General features: G+C 44.3%; 1 protein-coding gene across 1 annotated transcript in view; it reads right to left on the reverse strand.

The window, feature by feature from the left end:
* The window catches only part of CFAP46 (cilia and flagella associated protein 46), a 203,464-nt gene that overhangs the window by 69,676 nt on the left and 112,554 nt on the right, over nt 1-21,234 (reverse strand). The window contains exons 28-33 of the mRNA XM_038743855.1: nt 17,605-17,764; nt 10,910-11,118; nt 6,615-6,770; nt 6,109-6,255; nt 4,377-4,525; nt 2,205-2,303 (exon numbers count right to left, since the gene is read on the reverse strand). Of these exons, the coding sequence (XP_038599783.1) occupies nt 2,205-2,303; nt 4,377-4,525; nt 6,109-6,255; nt 6,615-6,770; nt 10,910-11,118; nt 17,605-17,764 (920 nt within the window). The remainder of the gene's footprint in view (nt 1-2,204; nt 2,304-4,376; nt 4,526-6,108; nt 6,256-6,614; nt 6,771-10,909; nt 11,119-17,604; nt 17,765-21,234) is intronic.

A 21,234-nucleotide genomic window follows, 5' to 3' on the forward strand; every position in this document is an offset into this window, starting at 1 on the left:
AACAACTCTGTGCCTCTGTTACCGCATCTGTAAAATGGGGATTAAGACTGTGAACTCCACATGGGACAGGACTGGGTCCAACCTGATCCTAAGGATACGTACAGATAGATGATGAGAGGGACAGTTTGTATTCAAGTGGTTAGGTGACATAAAAGGGCAGAAGTGGCATTTGGGGGTGATGAAGGGTGTGGAATTGATATATCTGTACTTTATTTATTTGTCTGTTTATTTATTTACATTGATGTCTCTCTTCCCTATAGACTGTGAGCTTGTTGCTGGCCGGAATGTATGTTTGTTATTATATTGTTCTTTCCCAAGCGCTTATTCCAGTGCTTTGCACACAGTCTGGAGAAGCAGCATGGCTCAGTGGAAAGAGCATGGGCTTTGGAGTCAGAGGTCATGGGTTCAAATCCCAGCTCCGCCAATTGTCAGCTGGGTGACTTTGGGCAAGTCACTTAACTTCTCTGTGCCTCAGTTACCTCATCTGTAAAACGGTAATTAAGACTGTGAGCCCCAAGAGGGACAACCTGATTACTTTGTAACCTCCCCAGCACTTAGAACAGTGCTTTGCACATAGTAAGCACTTAATAAATGCCATAAAAAAAACCTGGGCTTGGGAGTCAGAGGTCGTGGGTTCTAATCCTGGCTCCACCACTTACCAGCTGTGCAAGTGACTGGGCAAGTCACTTAACTTCTCTGTGCCTCAGTTACCTCATCTGTAAAATGGGGATTAAGACTGTGAGCCCCATGTGGGACAACCTGATTACCTTGTATCTACCCTAGTGCTTAGAACAGTACTTGGCACATAGTAAGTGCTTAACAAATACCATTATTATTATTATTATTGTTATTACTAAGTGCTGCAGTAGATACAAGATAAACGGGTCAGACACAGTCCCACATGGGGCTCACGGTCTTAATTCCCATTCTAGAGATGAGGGAACTCGGGCCCAGAGAAGTTAAGTGACTTGCCCAAGGTCACACAGCAGACAAGTGGCTGAGCTGGGATTAGGACCCAGGTAATCTGATTCCCAGGCCCGTGTTCTACCCCCTAGACCATGCTGACATCTGCTTCTGCTGGGGTAGATACAAGATAATCACATCCCACATGGGGCTCACAGCCTACGTAGGAGGGAGAACAGGGATTGAATCCCCATTTGTCTGCTGTGAAATGGTGGGGATTAGGACTTTGAGTCCCATGCAGGGCAGGGACTCTGTCCAACCCGATTTACTTGTATCTACCCAACATTTAGTACAGTGCATGGCTCACAATAAGAGCTTAAAAAATACCACAGTTATTATTATTACTATTTCAATGTTTGGCACATAATAACCGCTTAATAAATACCACAATCCTTCATTCATTTCATTCATTCATTCATTCAATCGTATCTATTGAGCGTTTACTGTGTGCAGAGCACTGTACTAGCGCTTGGGAAGTACAAGTTGGCAACATATAGAGACGGTCCCTACCCAACAGTGGGCTCACAGTCTAGAAGGGGGAAACAGACAACAAAACAAAACATGTAGACAGGTGTCAAAATTGTCAGAACAAATAGAATTAAGGCTATATGCACATTTCATTTAATCGTATTTATTGAGCGCTTACTGTATGAGGAGCACCGTACTAAGTGCTTGAAAAGTACAATTCGGCAACAGATAGCAAGCACTTAACAAACACCACGAACACTACAGTCAATTGCTTTCTGCAGGGTCTCTTTCTGACAGCTTTACAGGGAAAGACTCCCTCAACTAATGTCTTGCTCCCAAGCGAATACCCAAACAAACATTAAGATACTCTGAAGTATTATTGCTGCCTTACGTTGTCGAGTCCTGCCTGACCCATAGCGATGCCATGGACACATTTCTCCCAGAATGCCCCACCTTCATCTGCAATTGTTCTGGTAGTGGATCCACAGAGTTTTCTTGGTAAAAATACGGAAGCGATTTACCATTGACTCCTTCTGTGCAGTAAACTTGAGTCTCCTCCCTCGCTTCTCTCCCATGCTGCTGTGGCTCAGCACGGGTGAGTTTTGACGTGTAGCAGATGACCTGCCACTTGCTAGCTACTGGTCAAGCTAGGAATGGAATGGACAGGCCTCTGCTTCACTTTCCCTCCCTTATGTGAGACTGGTAGAGTATGGAAATTCTCCAGGTGCGACCCTGAGAGGTGAAGTGCGACAGTAAAATAAAATTAAACTTACTTCGCTTGCTCCATTTCATAAATGTATATTCCACCAACTTTTTCCTCATGAAAAGTAGCTGCGTGGCTCAATTTCAAATCATAGCACATTTGGGCAATTCTGGGAAAACAATTAAAAATAGAGCTTAAGTAATATGTTAAAGGCAGTCTATCTAGAAATAGCTTTTCTAACAACTTCAAACTAGTTGCATATTACACAGAAATTTTATTTTCGTTACGGTTTTAATGAAAATATTAAAGACTGGACTAACCTGGTCAGAACTATACTTCTGAGTTAAAATCATAATTAGTCAATCCATTGTATTTATTGATTGCTTACTGGGTGCAGAGCATTGTATGAAGCACTTGGGGGAAGTATAGTAGGTACATTCCCTGCCCACAAGTGATATGTGGTCTAGAAGGGGAGATGAGCATTTAAATACATTATTGATATGCACGTAAGACATGTGGGGCTGAGGCTGGAGCGAATAAAGATTAAAAACCCAAGTGCGTAATCATTATTATTATTAATAATAATGATATTTGTTAAGTGCTTTCTATGTGCCAGGCACTGTACTAAGCAATGGGGTGGATACATGCAAGTCAGGTTAGAAGCAGTCCCTGTCCCACATGGGGTTCACTGTCTTAATCCCCATTTTACAGATGACAGAACTGAGGCACAGAGAAGTGAATTGACTTGCCCTAGGCCACACAGCAGACAAATGTTGGAGCCGGGATTAGAACCCATGCCCTTCTGACTCCCAGGCCTGTGCTCTATCCACTTTGCCAAGTGTGAGTCCTCTAGACTGTAAGATCATTGTCTACCAACTCTGTTATATTGAACTCTCCCAAGTGCTTAGTACAGGGCTCTGCACATAGTAAGCACTCAATAAATACCACTGAATGACAGTGGTAGTAGTATGGTAGTAGTAGAAGTACAAGTAGTACTAGTAGTGGTCTTTGTTGAACTCCCACTGGATGAAATGCACTAAGTTAAGTGCTTGGGAAATTCCAAACATGCAAATGGAATATGACAAATAACACATATTTATGTCCCTCTGCTTCCTTAGCTCTCTGATTTCTTATTGCAACCAAGCCCACACACTTTCACTCTTCTAATGCCAACCTACTCACTGTACCTCCATCTCAGCTCTATTGCCGCCAAACTCTTGCCCATGCCCTGCTTCTGGCCCGGAACTCCAGCCCCCTTCAAATCCGACAGACAATCACACTCACCACCTTCAGATTCTTACTGAAGGCACATCTCCTCCAAGGGGCTTTCCCCAGCCCGACTCATTTCCTCTTCTTCCATTCCCTTCTGCATCACCCTTGTACTTGGATTTCCACCCTTTTAGATACCTTGTTTCTACCTCAGCACTTAGAAAAATGCTTGGCACATAATAAGCGCTTCACAAATACCTTAATTATTATTACTATTATTAGTCATCCCTCCCTCAGTCCCACAGCACTAATGTCTACATCTGAAATTTATTTATTTAGCAGTGTGGCTTAGTGGAAACACCGCGGGCTTGGGAGTCAGAGGTCGTGGGTTCTAATCCTGGATCTGCCACTTATCAGCTGTGTGACTTTGGGCAAGTCTCTGCGCCTCAGTTACCTCATCTGGAAAATGGGGATTAAGACTGTGAGCCCCACGTGGGACAACCAGATTACCCAGTACTTAGAACAGTGCTTGGCACATAGTAAGCTCTTAACAAATGCCATCATTATTATTTCTATTAATGTCTGTCTCTCCTTCTGGGCTGTAAGTTTGTTGTGGGCAGGAAACATGTCTACTAACTCTGTTATATTTTACTATCCCAAGTATCACTACATACAATTGATTGATTGATTGATTGATTATATTCAATCACATAGGAGTATGTTTCATTTGAGGCTTTCAAAGTAAGATTAAATTTACTTTAAAACTACCCCATTCGGGAAAGCAGTTCAATAGAAGAGACGGAGGCAAACACCCATTTATGTGACTTTCATTTTGCTTATCATCAGTTCGGTTATCCAAGCACATAGCTAATAAGAACTTCTGCATGACTGAAATGCTTGGTTCCAATTCTCATTCATTCATTCATTCAGTTGTATTTATGAGTGCTTACTGTGTGCAGAGCACTGTACTAAGCACTTGGGAAAGTCCTACTCCATTTCCCCAGTTTCCCTTAAACTGGTAAAATGCCCAAACCTGAGGTGGTAGAGATCAGAGAGGCTTCTACAGTCTACAGTGACATCCACGATGACTTTGGCCAGATGCAGGATGGGGAGAGTTAGGTGTGTCAGCGAAATTGTCTGCATCACCTTCACCAACAGGTCCAGGTAGTATAAACTGTACGTCTAGATGGATGCAAATGACAGAATTAAGAAATTGTCTGCATCCCCTTCATCAACAGATTCAAACAGTATAAAGTAATAATGATAATAATAATAATAATAGTGGTATTTGTTAAATGCTATGTCCCAGGTCCTGGGGTAGATCCAAGCAAATCGGGTTGGGGTTGGACGCAGTCCCTGACCCACATTGGGCTCACAGTCTTCATCCCCATTTTACAGATGAGGGAACTGAGGCCAAGAGAAGTGAAATGACTCGCCCAAGGCCACACAGCTGACAAGTGGTGGAGCCGGGATTAGAACCCATGCCCTTCTGACTCCCTGGCCTGGGCTCTTTCCACTACAGTTACAAGCAGCAAAGTTGAGGTGTGTCAATGAAATTGTCTGCATCACCTTCACCAATAGGTCCAGATAGTATAAACTGGAAGTCTAGATGAATACAAGAGAAGCAGCATGGCTCAGTGGAAAGAACACTGAAAGAAACCCAAAATAATAATAAAAATAATAAAATAAATGAATAATAATAACAAATAAAAATAAAATGAATAATAATAATAAAAAAACTAACTGGAATGCTTATGACATCACCCATGTTAAATGGAGCACAGATGATGGTGTGAAGATGTCACAGGGTGGCCTCGCCCAAATAATAATAATAATTGTGGCATTTGTTAAGCACTTATCATGCGCAAGGCACTGTACTAAGTGCTGGGGTGAATATGAGCAGACCAATTTGGACACAGCCCCTGTCCCACGTGGGGCTCACAGTCTCAATCCTCATTTTACAGATGAGGGAACTGAGGCCTGGAAAAGTGAAGTGACTTACCCAAGGTCACAAGGCAGACAAGAGGCAGAGTCAGAATTTCTTTCCACCGAGTCAGAGGTCATGGGTTCTAATCCCGGCTCCCCCATATGTCTGCTGTGTGACCTTGGGCAAGTCACTTAACTTCTCTGAGCCTCAGTTACCTCATCTGTAAAATGGAGATTAAGACTGTGAGCCCCAAGTGGGACAACGTGACCACCTTGTATCCCCCCCAGCACTTAGAACAGTGTTTGGCACATAGTAAGCACTTAACAAATGCCATCATTATTTATTATTTACTTATACAAACGGCAAAATGTCACACCTCCAGAGACTGAGCAGTAACAACTTAATAAATATGATCAAATGAGGCTCATCCCTTTATATATCCTAATGCCATATGGACAGAAACCAGCCAAAAATGTTGACGAAGATCTTTCCTCTTCTTCTCCCTTCAAATAGGATGCTAATTGGGTTACAATGAGGTGTCAAACCACAATTTATCAATCCATCCCTCAGTGGTATTTATTTGATGTCTATTGTGTGCAGAGCACATATTTAGTGTGTGCGTGAGGACAATGGAAAAAACACCAGCATTGAAATCATCATCATCAATCGTATTTATTGAGCACTTACTGTGCTCAATTTATTGAGCACAGAACTGGAATTAGAACCCATAACCTTCTGCTTTCCAGGCCCGTGCTCTATCCACAACATTGTGCTGATTTCCCCTGGTCTCCCAGGAAACATTCATTATCTAGTTTTCTCCTCACCCGCTCTGACTTACAGGTTTGAGGAAACTCTCGCTGTTAATAGCACAGCCACCAAGATGCTGTTTGAAGATTGCTAAAACTTCCTCGGGGCAGTCATATGAAGCCCATTCTTCAACACTTCCTGGCATGGTTTCAGCGGGTTTCATAAGCACAGGCTGGACCTGTGAAGACAGAATAGTTCCGATTTATTCCAACATGTATTTTCAAAAAATATTGGTTTCTGTAGGGTGATCATCTCGTTTTTCATTTTGATTGACCAGGGATTCCCTGCTATGTGGAAAATACCCTTCACTCTGACCACAAAGCTGAACAAAAGACATATCTTATTTTCAACAAACATAGTTTAGATAACAACACCTGTGTTTTCTCTCAGCCATAACCTCAGGGGCATATCATGAAGGGGAACAAAATTTAAATGTTTTGACACCCAAAGATCCAGCAAGGTTGGGAAGAGAATCTGTCCCCAAAGTTACAATTTCTGTAAAGAGATGTAAGTATTTCAGGCAAAACAGGGGATCACCGGTTTGGTTTCCTTTTTTGGCTTGGGATTTTCTTTATTTTCTTTGTCTTTTCTTTTACTTTTCTGTTTCTCTTTTTTAGATGGAGTAGACTGCTGGCTGGTCACTGGAGTTCTGTTGGCTGCCTGTATGTGATTTCCTGCTGTTGCTAAAGAAACCTTTAAGAAAGAAAGGGAAGGTCAGACTCATTTCAGTGGTCGGGAAATGAACATCATCTGATGGTTGTCTCTGGGTAGTAGAATTTGGGGGGAATCGTATGTGTGTATGTATCTGTTTTTGGAGGGGGTAAATTGAGGGAGGGAGGTGATTTCAGGGTTGGGGGTGAATGTGCAGTTGAATAGGTTAATGCAGGGAGGGTGGTGAATTTGGGGGAGAATTCAGGGAGGGGTGTGAGTGAATTCAGGTTGGTATATAAATTCAGCATAGGGAGAGAGTTGACAATTTGTGGGGGAAATTCAGAGCAAGGGCAAGCGTGAAGAACAAGAATATGGTCAAACTAGATATAAGATGGATTGAAATATCTCACTAGACTTTAAGGCTTTTGGGGGCAGGGATAATGTCTTTTAACTTTATTCTACTTTCCTCAGTGCTTAGTATAGCTCTTTGCACTGAGCAAGTGTTCAGTAAATAAGATTGATGGGGTTGGTTGTCACAAATGGAACAGAAATTATTTGCTTCATTTTTCAACACCAGACCTGAGAAGGAAGACCAAGTTAGGTGAGTTCTTCAGTTATGGCCAATAGCTCTGTTGGATAGACTTAACCAAAATATGGGAATTGGGCCGATCCTACAGAATTGATTACTAACTACTGATTGTAAGTGCAGGAAACCGATACAACGCTGGCTACAGGTGAAGAGATACAGTTGTGCATGTCACCCCGCTTCCTTAAAAATCTCCAGTGGTTGCCTATCAACCTTCATATCAATAAAAAAAATCCTCATTATTGGCTTCAAAGCTGTCCATCACCTTGCCCCCTCCTACCTCACCTCCCTTTTCTCCTTCTCCAGCCCAGCCTGTATACTTCACTCCTCTGGTGCGGCTAACCTCCTCACTGGGTCTCGTTCTTGCCTGTCCCGCCATCGACCCCTGGCCCACGTCCTACCTCTGGTCTGGAATGCCCTCCCTCCACACATCCGCCAAACTAGCTCTCTTCCTCCCTTTAAAGCCCTACTGAGAGCTCACCTCCTCCAGAAGGTCTTCCCAGACTGAGCCCCCCTTTTCCTGTACTCCTCCTCCCCATCACCCCCACTCCCTCCCTGTGCCCTACCTCCTTCCCCTCCCCATAGCACTTGTGTATATTTGTACATATTTATAACTCTATTTATTTTCTTAATGATGTGCATATAGCTATAATTCTATTTATTCTGATGGTATTGACACCTGTCTACATGTTTTGTTTTGTTGTCTGTCTCCCCCTTCTAGACTGTGAGCCCATTGTTGGGTAGGGACCGTCTCTATATGTTGCCAGTTTGTATTTCCCAAGCACTTAGTACAGTGTTCTGCACACAGTAAGCGCTCAATAAATATGATTGAATGAATGAATGAATCATCATCATTATCATCAATCATCAATGAATGAATTGGATAAAGCATGAGCCAGGGAGTCAGAAGGACCTGGGTTCTAATTCTGTCTCTGCCACTCATCTGCTTTGCAACCATGGGCAAATCACTTTATTTCTCTGGGCCTCTGTTTCCTCATCTGTAAAATGGGGATTAAGATTGTGAGCCCCATGTGGGTCATAGGCTATATCCAACCTAATTAGCTTCTATCCACTCCAGTGCTTAGTACAGTACCTGGCACATAGTAAGTGCTTAACGAATGTCATTAAAAAAAAAAGAAATGAAGGCCAGTGATGATAATGATAGATAGGAAAATAGTGAAGGATGAGGTGCTCTAAGAAGGCCATTTGGAGATAACAGACAATTTGAAAGACTATAAGTAAATATATTGTAATAATAATTGTGGTATTTGTTAAGGGCTTATTTTGTACTAAGTTTTGGGGTAGATACAAGATAATCAGGTTAGACACAGTCCATGTTCCACATGGGGCTCGCAGTCTTAATCCCCATTTTACAGAAGAGGGAACTGAGGCACAGGGAAGTGAAATGATTTGCCCAAGGTCAGAACCCAGATCCTTCTGACTCCCCGTCTCATGGTCTTTCCACTAGGCCAGTATATAAATATATACATATATATATATATTCTTACGGTTTTGACACCTTTCTACATGTTTTGTTTTGTTGTCTGTCTCCTCGTTCTAGACTGTGATCCCGTTGTTGAGTAGGGACCATCTCTATATGTTGCCGACTTTTACTTCCCAAGAGCTTAGTACAGTGCTCTGCGCACAGTAAGCGCTCAATAAATATGATTGAATGAATAAATATTTATTACTTAGGCTGACCTCTGTATCTACCCCAGTGCTTAGTACAGTGTTTGGCACATAGTAAGCACTTAAATGCCACAATTATTCTAAGTGCCGAGGAAAGAAATGAAATATACTAGTGCTAAGGGTGGTGAAGGGTTGACATGACTTACTGAATCTAGATGGTAAACTCTCTATGGGTAGGGGACGTGACTGCTAATTCTGTTGTATTGCACTTTCCCAAGTGCTTAGTACAGTGATCTGCACATTGTAAGAACACAGTAAATACCACTGATTGATTGATTGAGACACAGAGATGTTCAGTAACTTGCCCAAGGTCTCATAACAGGCAGATGGCCGAACTGGGATTAGAATCCAGGTCCTCTGATTGCCAAACTCAAGTATTTTCTACTTTACCACACAGTCTCCTAATTCATTCATTCAATCGTGTTTTTTGAGCACTTGTCTTATGCTGTTGAGTTGCCTCCATCCCATAGCGACTCCATGGACACATCTCTCCCAGAACGCCCCACCTCCAACTGCAATCGTTCTGGTAGTGGATCCAGAGAGTTTTCTTGGTAAAAATCGGGAAGTGGTTTACCATTGCCACCTTCCGTACAGTCAACTTGAGTCTCCACCCTTGACTCTCTCCTGTGCCACTTTTGCCCAGAACAGGGGAGTTTTGAGTTGTAGCAGATTGCTTTCCACTGGCTTGCCACTGCCCACGCTAGGAATGGAATGGGTAGGCCTCTGCTTGACTCTCCCCTTGTACATATTTACTATTCTATTTATTTTGTTAATGATGTGCATCTAGCTTTACTTCTATTTATTCTGACGACTTGACACCTGTCTCCATGTTTTGTCTTGTTGTCTGTCTCCCCCTTCTAGACTGTGAGCCCATTGTTGGGTAGGGACTGTCTCTGTATGTTGCCAACTTGTACTTCCCAAGCGCTTAGTACAGTGCTCTGCACATAGTAAGCTCTCAATAAATACAATTGAATGAATGAATGAATGAATAGCTGAGGCTGATAGAGGACAGGAAACTCTCCAGGTGCCATCCTGAGAGGGGATTGAGCGCTTACTGTGTGCAAAAGCACTGTAATAAAAGCTTGGGAGAGTACAATATAACAAGAAACAGTCACATTCCTGATGACAATGAGCTTATCAGTTTGCTTTTAGCTGTGGCTTAGTAGAAAGATGGCAGTGTACTAAGCTCTTGGGAGAGCCCGCTATGACAGTTAGTTAACACAATCCTAAGCGCTTGGGAGAGAATAATACAACATAGTTGGTAGAAACGATCCAGTGTGTAGAACAGTGCTTGGCACATAGTAAGCGCTTAACAAATACCATCATTATGATTATTTGCCCACGAGGAGTTTACCATCTACAGGGGGAGACAGAAGTTAAAACAGATTACTGATAGGGTAAACAGAATATAGGAACATTTACATAAATAATATGCATACAATAATAATAATAATAGTAGTTATTATTATTATTGCGGTATTTGTTAAACACTTACTATGTGCCAAGCACTGTTCTAAGCACTGGGGTAGATTAAAGATAATCAGGTTATCCCACATGGGGCTCACAGTATTAATCCCTATCTTCCAGATGAGGTAACTGAGACACAGAGAAGTGAAGTGGCTTGCCCAAGGTCACACAGCAGACAAGTGGCGGAGTCAGCATTAGAACCCACATCCTCTGTCTCCCAACCCGTGCTCTTTCTACTAAGCCAAGCTTCTTAAGCCATAGTGATCACTTAACAAATGCCACGATTACACCAAACAGAACAGGGTAGCCAAAGGAGATATTTTAAAATACAGGACAGTCAAATAGCCACTTTATGTATTTCAAGAAAGTTCGATAAGATAATGGCAATTTCAGGTTTGCAGTTTAATTGAAGGTCTTAACATTTCATTTTTGTTCTCACCTTCCAGATGCGCAAGACATAAGCATATGCCATTAAGCAGTGTTCTTGGTGATTGGATGAACCGTGAGGCAAAATGAAAGCCATTATAGTGTGAGCTCTAACCAGTGTTTCTAATTGTCTCACATTCCTTATATCGTTGATGGTTATCTGTTTAATCTCCTTGGACGGTTGCGTTTCGAGAAACGCTGCTTGCGCTAGGTAACTTTTCTCTACAAAACAGGAAAAAAGTCACAAATTAACACTGTTCGGGGAAAATTTAAGTTGAAAATAGAGGTTGTTTTTAGCTAAGATGGAAAAAATAATTCCTAAATTTCCAAACTGCTGTCTTTTAGTGGTAAAATGGAAACTGAGAGATTTGTCAATGATTTCCCTCATCCAGGAATGAACTACCACCCAGTGAACTTCCGGCACCCTACTTCCTAGCACTTATGAATTTCGGTATACTCTTCCTCTATGCTTTTGTACATACTTTATCCAATTTATTATTATAGTATAATAATAACATATTATATAGGGAAGCAGCATGGTGTATTGAATAAAGCCCCGGTCTGGGAATTAGAAGGTCATGGGTTCTAATCCCAGCTCCTCCACTTGTCTGCTGTGTGACCTTAGGCAAGTCACTTCACAGACTCCGTCCTCTCCTGGTTCTCCTCTTACCTCTCCGGTCGTTCATTCTCAGTCTCTTTTGCAGGCTCCTCCTCCCCCTCCCATCCCTTTACTGTGGGGGTTCCCCAAGGTTCAGTGCTTGGTCCCCTTCTGTTCTCGATCTACACTCACTCCCTTGGTGACCTCATTCGCTCCCACGGCTTCAACTATCATCTCTACGCTGATGACACCCAGATCTACATCTCTGCCCCTGCTCTGTTCCCGTCTCTCCAGGCTCGCATCTCCTCCTGCCTTCAGGAAATCTCCATCTGGATGTCTGCCCGCCACCTAAAACTCAACATGTCCAAGACTGAACTCCTTGTCTTCCCTCCCAAACCCTGCCCTCTCCCTGACTTTCCCATCTCTGTTGACGGCACTACCATCCTTCCCTCTCGCAAGCCTGCAATTTTGGTGTCATCCTCGACTCCGCTCTCTCATTCACTCCTCACATCTAAGCCATCACCAAAACCTGCCGGTCTCAGCTCCGCAACATTGCCAAGATCTGCCCTTTCCTCTCCATCCATACTGCTACCCTGCTCGTTCAAGCTCTCATCCTATCCCGTTTGGACTACTGCATCAGCCTTCTCTCTGACCTCCCATCCTCGTGTGTCTCCCCACTTCAATCCATACTTCATGCTGCTGCCCGGACTGTCTTTGTCCAGAAACGCTCTGGGCATGTTACTCCACTCCTCAAAAATCTCCAGTGGCTACCAATCAATCTGCGCATCAGGCAGAAACTCCTCACCCTCGGCTTCAAGGCTTTCCATCACCTCGCCCCCTCCTACCTCACCTCCCTTCTCTCCTTCTACAGCCCACCCGGCACCCTCCACTCCTCTGCCGCTAATCTCCTCACCATGCCTCGTTCTCACCTGTCCCGCCATCGACCCCCGGCCCACATCATCCCCCAGGCCTGGAATGCCCTCCCTCTGCCCATCCGCCAAGCTAGCTCTCTTCCTCCCTTCAAGGCCCTACTGAGAGCTCACCTCCTCCAGGAGGCCTTCCCAGACTGAGCCCCTTCCTTCCTCTCCCCCTCATCCCCCTTTCCATTCCCCCATCTTACCTCCTTCTCTTCCCCACAGCATCTGTATATATGTATACATGTTTGTACATATTTATTACTCTGTTTATTTATTTATTTTACTTGTACATATCTATTCTATTTATTTTATTTTGTTAGTATGTTTGGTTTTGTTCTCTGTCTCCCCCTTTTAGACTGTGAGCCCACTGTTGGGTAGGGACTGTCTCTATATGTTGCCAACTTGTACTTCCCAAGTGCTTAGTACAGTGCTCTGCACACAGTAAGTGCTCAATAAATATGATTGATTGATTGATTGATTCTCTGTGCCTCAGTTGCCTCATCTGTAATATGGGGAATCAGCCTGTGAGCCCTATGCGGGACAGAGATTGGGTCCAACCTGATTTGCTTCTATCCTCCCCAATGCTTAGTACAGTGCCTGGCACATAGTAAGTGCTCAACAAATGCCATAATTATTATAATATTATAAGAATAAATTGTTTCTTTTGCCTATTTTATTTGTAAATACTTGTAGAGTGGGCCTCCCAATTTGCAGCTGCTTATCTCCTTGTGGGCAGGGAATGGGAATGTATCACTTCTTCCTTGGCCTTTCCTGATCAAGCCCTCTTTCCTCAGCCCGCCTCTCCCTTCTGCATCATCTCTCCTCGACCCCCTCCAACCTGGCTTCCGTCCCCTACATTCCACGGAAACTGCCCTCTCAAAGGTCACCAATGACCTTCTGCTTGCCAAATCCAACGGCTCATACTCTATCCTAATCCTCCTCGACCTCTCAGCTGCCTTTGACACTGTGGACCACCCCCTTCTCCTCAACACACTATCCAACCTTGGCTTCACAGACTCCGTCCTCTCCTGGTTCTCCTCTTATCTCTCTGGCCGTTCATTCTCAGTCTCTTTTGCAGGCTTCTCCTCCCCCTCTCATCCCCTTACTGTAGGGGTTCCTCAAGGTTCAGTTCTTGGTCCCCTTCTGTTCTCAATCTACACTAACTCCCTTGTTGACCTCATTTGCTCCCACAGCTTCAACTATCATCTCTACACTGATGACACCCAAATCTACATCTCTGCCCCTGCTCTCTCTCCCTCCCTCCAGGCTCGCATCTCCTCCTGCCTTCAGGACACCTCCATCTGGATGTCTGCCCGCCACCTAAAACTCAACATGTCCAAGACTGAACTCTTTGTCTTCCCTCCCAACTCCCAAACCCGCCCTCTCCCTGACTTTCCTATCACTGTAGACAGCACTACCATCCTTCCCGTCTCACAAGCCCACAACCTTCGTGTCATCCTCGACTCCGCTCTCTTGTTCACCCCTCACATCCAAGCTGTCACCAAAACCTACCAGTCTCACCTCCACAACATTGCCAAGATCTGCCCTTTCCTCTCCATCCAAACCACTACCCTGCTCATTCAAGCTCTCATCCTAACCTGTCTGGATTACTGTATCAGCCTCCTCTCCAATCTCCCATCCTCCTGTCTCTCCCCACTTCAATCCATACTTCACACCGCTGCCCGGATTGTCTTTGTCTAGAAATGCTCTGGGCATGTTACTCCCCTCCTTCAAAAATCTCCAGTGGCTACCAATCAACCTATGCACCAGGCAAAAACTCCTCACCCTCAGCTTTAAGGCTTTCCATCACCTCGCCCCCTCCTACCTCACTTCCTTTCTCTCCTTCTACAGCCCACCCCGAACCCTCCGCTCCTCTGCCACTAATCTCCTCTCTGTGCCTCGTTCTCGCCTGTCCCGCCGTCGACCCCCGGCCCACGTCATCCCCCTGGCCTGGAATGCCCTCCCTCCGCACATCTGCCAAGCTAGCTCTCTTCCTCCCTTCAAGGCCCTACTGAGAGCTCACCTCCTCCAGGAGGCCTTCCCAGATTGAGCCCCCTCCTCCTCCTCCTTCTCCCCCGCCTTACCTCCTTCCCCTCCCCACAGCACCTGTATATATGTATATATGTTTGTACGTATTTATTACTCTATTTATTTATTTTATTTGTGCACATTTATTCTATTTATTTTATTTTGTTAATATGTTTTGTTTTGTTGTCTGTCTCCCCCTTCTAGACTGTGAGCCCGCTGTTGGGTAGGGACCATCTCTATATGTTGCTAACTTGTACTTCCCAAGCGCTTAGTACAGTGCTCTGCACACAGTAAGCACTCAATAAATACGATTGAATGAATGAATGAATCTCTGCACTTGGATCTGTGACCTTTGGGCATTTACTATTCGCCCCACCCTCAGCCCCACAGCACTTATGGACATATCTGTAAATTATAAATTATGAATTATTCACATATATTAATGCCTGTCTCCCTCTCTAGATTGCAACCTTGATGCGGGGAGGGAACATGTCTGTACACTGATGTACTATAATCTGTACTATAATAGTACAGAAATGCTCTGGGCATGTCACTCCCCTCCTCAAAAATCTCCAGTGGTTGCCTGTCAACCTATGAATCAAGCAAAAACTCCTCACTCTTGGCTTCAAGGCTCTCCATCATCTTGTCCCCTCCTACCTCACCTCCCTTCTCTCCTTCTCCAGCCCAGCATGCAACCTCCGCTCCCCTGCTGCTAAGCTCCTTACTAGGCCTCGTTCTCACTTGTCCCACCACCGACCCCTGGCCCACGTCCTTCCCCTGGCCTGGAATGCCCTCCCTGCACACATCCGCCAAATTAGCTCTCTTCCTCCCTTCAAAGCCCTACTGAGAGCTCACCTCCTCCAGGAGGTCTTCTCAGACTGAGCCCCATTTTTCCTCTTCTCCTCCCCTCTCCATTGCCCAACCTGTCCTACAGCACTTGTATATATTTCTATATATTTATTACTCTATTTATTTTACTTGCACATATTTAATACTCTGTTTTATTAATAACGTGCATATAATTAAAATTGTATTTATTCTGATGGTTTTGACACCTGTCTACATGTTTTGTTTTGTTGTCTGTCTCCCCCTTCTAGACTGTGAGCCCATTGTTGGGTAGGGACCGTCTCTATATGTTGCTGACTTGTATTTCCCAAGCGCTTAGTACAGTGCTCTGCACATAGTAAGTGCTCAATAAATACGATTGAAATAATGAATGAACCTCCCAAGAGTTTTGTATAGGGCTCTGCATGTAGTAAACATTCAATAAATACTATTGATTGATTGACTGATTGATTCTTTATAATAATAATAATGATATTAATAACAATAATGCTATTAGTTAAACACTTATTATGTGCCAGGCATTGTATAATGATGGGATTTTTCAAGTGCTTACTTTGTGCCAAGGATTGTACTAGGCCCTGGGGTGGATACAAGCAAATTGGATTGGACACAGTCCCTGTCCCACATGGGGCTCAGAGTCTCAATCCCCATTTTACAGATGTGGTAACTGGGGTACAGAGAACTGAAGTGGCTTGCCCAGCAGTCACGTGGTGGAGCCAGGATTAGAACCCATGACCTTCTGATTTACAGGCCCGTGCTCTCTCCACTAGGCCATTCTGCTTCTCTATACTTCCCAAGCACCTACTAGAGTGCATGGCTCCCAGTGGGTGATCAATTATTGCTGCTACTGCTATTATTACTTACTGCTACTACTAATAATAATTATGGCATTGGTCAAGCATTTAAAATGTGCCAAGCACTTTACAAAGTGCTGGGGTAGATACATGATAATCTGGTCCCTCATGGGGCTTAAGGTCTAAAAAGGGAGACAGACAACAAAACAAAACATGTGGACAGGTGTCAAGTCATCAGAACAAATAGAAATAAAGCTATATGCACATCATTAACAAAATAAATAGAATAGTAAATATGTACAAGTAAAATAAATAGAGTAAAAATAAATAGAGTAATAAATCTGTACAAATATATATACAGGTGCTGTGGGGAGGGGAAGGAAGTAGGGTGGGGGGAATGGGGAGGAGGAGAGGAAAAAGGAGGCTCAGTCTGGGAAGGCCTCCTGGAGGAGGTGAGCTCTCAGACTTTGGGCAAGTCATTTAACTTCTCTGGGCCTCAGGTACCTCATCTGTGAAATGGGGATGAAGACTGTGAGCCCCACATGGGACAATCTGATCACCTTGTATCCTCCCCAGTGCTTAGAAGTGCTTTGCACATAGTAAGCGCTTAACAAATGCCATCATTATTATTAAAAAGGAAGGAGAACAAGTACAGAATCCTCATTTCGCAGGTGAAGGAAATGAGGATCAGAATAACATTGATTCACTTTTCTATATTATCTATTCTATATTGTAATTTCTTCTGTAGACTGTAAGCTTGGTCGCTAGACTGTAAACTCATCAGGGGCAGGGAATGTGTTTATTGTTGTATTGTACTCATTCAAGTGCTTAGTACAGTGCTGTGCACATAGTAAGCACTAATAAATACGATTGAATGAATCTTTAATCTTTAACTGGAGAAATTAGGACTTCAGATTCCGTCTTCTCCCCAAAGGCTTTTCTGAGAGCAAAGAAAGGAAAATATAGTAAACAGCACATTTTAGTGACACTGGAAAACAATCATTCATTCAATCATATTTATTGAACACTTACTGTGTGGAGAGCACTGTACTAAGCAATTATCATGCTACTAAGTCATTTCCGACCCAGTACAAAAATAAACAGACACATTCCCTGAAGACAACGAGCTTACAGTAATATTATGTCACATTTACCACTACAACAATCATATGTTGTAATAATAATAATAATGAAGATGGTATTTGTTAAGCACCTACTATATGCCAAGCACTATTCTAAGCACTGGGGTACAAGGTGAGCAGGTTGTTACAGTCTTAATCCCCATTTTACAGATGAGGTAACTGAGGCACAGAGAAGTGAAGTGACTTGCCCAAAGTCACTACACAGCTGACAAATGGCAGAGCAGTGATTAGAACCCATGACCTCTGACTCCCTAGCCCGGGCTCTTTCCACTAAGCCTCGCTGCTTCTCACACTGTTGTATTGGTAAACGCGATATAATTTGAAAATGGTAAAATTTTCCATTGATGGAAAAAATTCAGAAACACAGACATATATTTACATACCTTCCTCTTCAATCAAGTTCAGAGAATATGTCATTTGGAGTGAGATATCGATTGCCCAGTTCAGCTGGTAAATAGCATCATTGAGAGGAAACTGTTTGAAATATAACCATTCTGCAAATTCCATTAGGAAATCAACTTTCTGCCATGTGCTCTCTTGTTTCTTGGGGAGGAAACACATATTTAGTATCAATTTCCATGTCACAAAACCTTAGACTAATAATAAGCGCAGCATAAAAAACAGTTATTTGATTTCCGTGCATTCGTTATGGGCAGGAAACGTGCCGCTAATTCTGATGTAGTGTACTCTCCCAAGTGCTTAGTACAGTGCTCTGCACATAGTAAGTGCTCAATAAATACCATTGATCGGTTTACTGTCTTAAAATTCTAACAGGCTGGATAGCTCTGTGTCTGAATTTTAAAGGCAGTGTGGAAGGCCTGGAGAAGGCCCAGCCACTTTTACCTGGAGCAAAGTCTTGAGCTACTTCCAACCTGACTGTGGTGGAAACTTGATGGAATTTTCTGCCCTCATTTCCTCCACCAGCATTCATTCATCCATTCGATCGTATTTATTGAGCACTTACTTTGTGCAGAGGACTGCATCTGCATAGTTATCGTCCCATATCCCTCCTACCATTCCTTTCCAAACTCCTTGAATGAGTTGTCTACACACGCTGCCTAGAATTCCTCAACGACAACTCTCTCCTCGACCCCCTCCAGTCTGGCTTCCGTCCCCTTCATTCCATGGAAACTGCCCTCTCAAAGGTCACCAATGACCTCCTGCTTGCCAAATCCAACGGCTCATATTCTGTCCTAATCCTCCTCGACCTCTCAGCTGCCTTTGACACTGTGGACCACCCCCTTCTCCTCAACACGCTATCTGACCTTGGCTTCACAGACTCCATCCTCTCCTGGTTCTCCTCTTATCTCTCCGGTCGTTCTTTCTCAGTCTCTTTTGCAGGCTCCTCCTCCCCCTCCCATCCCCTTACTGTGGGGGTTCCCCAAGGTTCAGTGCTTGGTCCCCTTCTGTTCCCAATCTACACTCACTCCCTTGGTGACCTCATTCGCTCCCACGGCTTCAACTATCATCTCTACGCTGATGACACCCAGATCTACATCTCTGCCCCTGCTCTCTCCCCCTCCCTCCAGGCTCGCATCTCCTCCTGCCTTCAGGACATCTCCATCTGGATGTCCGCCCGCCACCTAAAGCTCAACATGTCGAAGACTGAACTCCTTGTCTTCCCTCCCAAACCTTGTCCTCTCCCTGACTTTCCCATCTCTGTTGACGGCACTACCATCCTTCCTGTCTCACAAGCCCGCAACCTTGGTGTCATCCTCGACTCCGCTCTCTCATTCACCCCTCACATCCAAGCCGTCACCAAAACCTGCCGGTCTCAGCTCCGCAACATTGCCAAGATCCGCCCTTTCCTCTCCATCCAAACCGCTACCCTGCTCATTCAAGCTCTCATCCTATCCCGTCTGGACTACTGCACCAGCCTTCTCTCTGATCTCCCATCCTCGTGTCTCTCTCCACTTCAATCCATACTTCATGCTGCTGCCCGGATTATCTTTGTCCAGAAACGCTCTGGGCATATTACTCCCCTCCTCAAAAATCTCCAGTGGCTACCAATCAATCTGCGCATCAGGCAGAAACTCCTCACCCTGGGCTTCAAGGCTCTCCATCACCTCGCCCCCTCCTACCTCACCTCCCTTCTCTCCTTCTACTGCCCAGCCCGCAACCTCCGCTCCTCCACCGCTAATCTCCTCACTGTACCTCGTTCTCGCCTGTCCCGCCGTCGACCCCCGGCCCACGTCATCCCCCGGGCCTGGAATGCCCTCCCTCTGCCCCTCGCCAAGCTAGCTCTCTTCCTCCCTTCAAGGCCCTGCTGAGAGCTCACCTCCTCCAGGAGGCCTTCCCAGACTGAGCCCCTTCCTTCCTCTCCCCCTCGTCCCCCTCTCCATCCCCCCATCTTACCTCCTTCCCTTCCCCATAGCACCTGTATATATGTATATATGGTTGTACATATTTATTACTCTATTTATTTATTTATTTTACTTGTACATTTCTATCCTATTTATTTTATTTTGTTGGTATGTTTGGTTCTGTTCTCTGTCTCCCCCTTTTAGACTGTGAGCCCACTGTTGGGTAGGGACTGTCTCTATGTGTTGCCAATATGTACTTCTCAAGCGCTTAGTACAGTGCTCTGCAAATAGTAAGCGCTCAATAAATACGATTGATTGATTGATTGATTGACTGTACTAAGTGCTTGGGAAAATACAATATAACACTAAACAGACACATTCCCTGCCCACAGTAATAATAATGGTGGTATTTATTAAGCGCTATGTGCCAAGCACTGTTCTAAATGCAGTAGGATTTTTCCACCTCAAGGCCACCTTTAGAAAGAAGAAGCAGCTTGGCTCAATGGGACGAGCATGGGCTTGGGAGTCAGAGGTCATGGATTCACATCCTGGCTCTGCCACTTGTCAGCTGCGTGACTTTGGGCAAATCACTTAACTTCTTTGTGCCTCAGTTACCTCATCTGTAAAATGGGGATGAAGACTGTGAGCCCCACGTTGGACAATCTGATCACCTTGTAACCTCCCCAGTGCTTAGAACAGTAGAGAAGCAGCATGGCTCAGGAAAGAGTACGGGCCTGGAAGCCAGAGGTCATGGGTTCTAATCCTGCCTCCACCATTTGTCATCTGTGTGACTTTGGACAAGTCACTTAACTTCTCTGGGCCTCAGTTACCTCATCTGTAAAATGGGGATTAAGACTGTGAGCCCCTCATGGGACAATCTGATCACCTTGTATCCCCCACCCCCAGCGCTTAGAACAGTGCTTCACACATAGTAAGCGCTTAACAAATGCCATCATTATTATTATTATTCTGAGGGTCAGTAAGGAAGGCCTGTTTGCTTCGAGAGCAACAGGGACTTTGGAGACACTGCTTTCCAAGAGCCATTCTTTTCCTTGCCTTGACCTTGCTCTCATGGACTTGGTTTTATTATTTCCCTTGTACAGCGCTTAGAACAGTGTTTGGCATATAGTAAGTGCTTAACAAATAACATAATTATTATTATTATTATTTTTGTCTATCCCAACCTCGACTTTGAGTCCCATGTGGGAGAGGGACGGTGTCTGATCAGTTCTGTTTGTGTCTACCTTGCTGGTGTTCTCTTAAGTGCAGGGAGTCTGAGAGTCAGGATACCTGGGTTCTAATCCCAGCTCTGCCCCTTGTCTGCTGGGCAAGGCATTTAACTGGTCTGTGCCTCAATTTCCTCTTCTTTAACAGAGAAGCAGCATGGCTTAGTGGATAGAACACAAGCCTGGGAGTCAGAAGAACCTGAGTTCTAAGCCTGGCTCTGCCACATGTCTGCTGTGTGATCTTGGGTAAATCACTTCACTTCTCTGGGCTTCAGTTACCTCATCTGAAAAAAGGTGATTAAGTGTGTGAGCCCCATGTGGGACAGGGACTGTTTCCAACCTGATTAACTTGTATCTACCCCAGAGCTTAGAACAGTGCTTAGAAAAGTGTTTAAAAAGTTCTTACCAAGTACCATAATAATTATTATCATTATTAAAATGGGGATTTAAACACCTGTTCTCCCTCTGCATTATGCTTTGAGCC

Source organism: Tachyglossus aculeatus, chromosome 3 (genome assembly GCF_015852505.1).
Source record: "Tachyglossus aculeatus isolate mTacAcu1 chromosome 3, mTacAcu1.pri, whole genome shotgun sequence".
Lineage (NCBI taxonomy): Eukaryota > Metazoa > Chordata > Mammalia > Monotremata > Tachyglossidae > Tachyglossus > Tachyglossus aculeatus.